The sequence below is a fragment of the Laccaria bicolor genome, genomic scaffold (genome assembly GCF_000143565.1).
Source record: "Laccaria bicolor S238N-H82 LACBIscaffold_66 genomic scaffold, whole genome shotgun sequence".
NCBI lineage: Eukaryota > Fungi > Basidiomycota > Agaricomycetes > Agaricales > Hydnangiaceae > Laccaria > Laccaria bicolor.
In genome coordinates, this window is record NW_001889937.1 from 196,993 (window position 1) to 198,353 (window position 1,361).

General features: G+C 49.4%; 1 protein-coding gene across 1 annotated transcript; it reads left to right on the top strand.

The window, feature by feature from the left end:
- Positions 1-393: 393 nt before the first annotated feature.
- On the top strand, positions 394-712 carry LACBIDRAFT_315016 (uncharacterized protein; the record flags this gene model as incomplete). The annotated part of the gene is made up of 2 exons (XM_001889329.1): positions 394-399; positions 458-712. 2 exons carry the CDS (start codon positions 394-396, stop codon positions 710-712), a joined length of 261 nt encoding a protein of 86 aa, XP_001889364.1.
- Between the last annotated feature and the right edge of the window lie 649 nt (positions 713-1,361).

Below are 1,361 nucleotides of genomic sequence, written 5' to 3' on the forward strand. Positions count from 1 at the left end.
AAGAACGGGCTGAGGTCGAACTAGCCCAGTGCGATGGAGCGGGTCAGACGGTGGGGTTGGGTTAAATTCTGGGCGGACATAGAGACATTGTGTCTTGAAGATGCACTGTTCGTATCGAAATCGCGAGGGATGCCATCAAGGAGGCCCGGGAGAGTCTCTGCGGAGCTCGTTGATCTGGGCGTGGTGGTGGGGCAGTGGCGCCGAAGGCGAGAGAATGGCCAACAGTGGAGTGGCGTTCGGGTCTGCTAGTTCCACTAGCGAGGTGAAAATGCGGATTTTTGCTCAACAAATTCCTTGATCTCAAACGAGCTCGTCGACCCTATTGCCTTTTGCACTGCTCACACACCCATTTGCTACTGCCATTGCGACGTTCCGAGTCAAAGCATTCCTAAAATGAAGGTACGCCCGGCTTTCACCGTCATATCTTGTTCACTTGACTGAGATCTTTCGGATAAAGACCACAGCCTTTCATGGCAATCTCTACTCGGCGCTTCCGCAACACTTGAGCTCATGGTATCAACACACTGCCGTACAATTCCAGCTTTCTGCACCCCATGATCTGGCCCAACTGCGCGAACATCATCACCCATCAACAACCTCACTCCTCACCTTAGTGTACGATACCCGCGGGAAGCCTTGCGACTATTCCCACTCGAAGTGGTTCTGTTTCGGCAGCTTGGCGCGCTTCACAAAGTGTGGGGTTGGGAGTTGATGTCTATCGGGCGAGAGGTGAGGACAAGAAGAAATGCTGGTGCGATATACTGTTGACGCGGTTGCAGGAATTCCCGGACGTCTATCTCCTTGAAAGTTTGGTAATGACGATCTGCGAGTGGCATCCACTGATCAAAGCCAACGCTGCTCATGTCATGTACCAGAAACTGTTCCTTTACACTATATCGTTAATCTTTGTATGTATCCTAGCCCAACCGCAAATTTGATGAAACACTTTTGTTTGCGTATCCCCCGGAATGGAAAACAGGTGGATACTTGTTTTTTCAAGGTGGGTAACATTTAAGGACGGCCATCGCTTTTTCTCAAACTGATCTTCTCGTCCCCGTCAGTTTCCTACGTAGGACATTGTTACATTGATGAGCTCAGACATCACAAGCGTATTTTCAAATCTCCAGGTATTCGAGTCAAGGACCAGGGAACGTTTCAACAAGTCTTCCGGCCTCATCACACCCACCTGAGCTACCTTTCCACAAACTTCTTCAGTCTTATTAGGAAGAACAATTGCTCACTTACAAGGTTAGGCGCCTCTGGTTGTGTAGGTAATGCTCTATCTGTATACGTCGGTTCAATGGTCTAGTGGTTATGATTTCTGTCTCACATCAAGAAGTGAACGCGTCGTGCACAGAAGG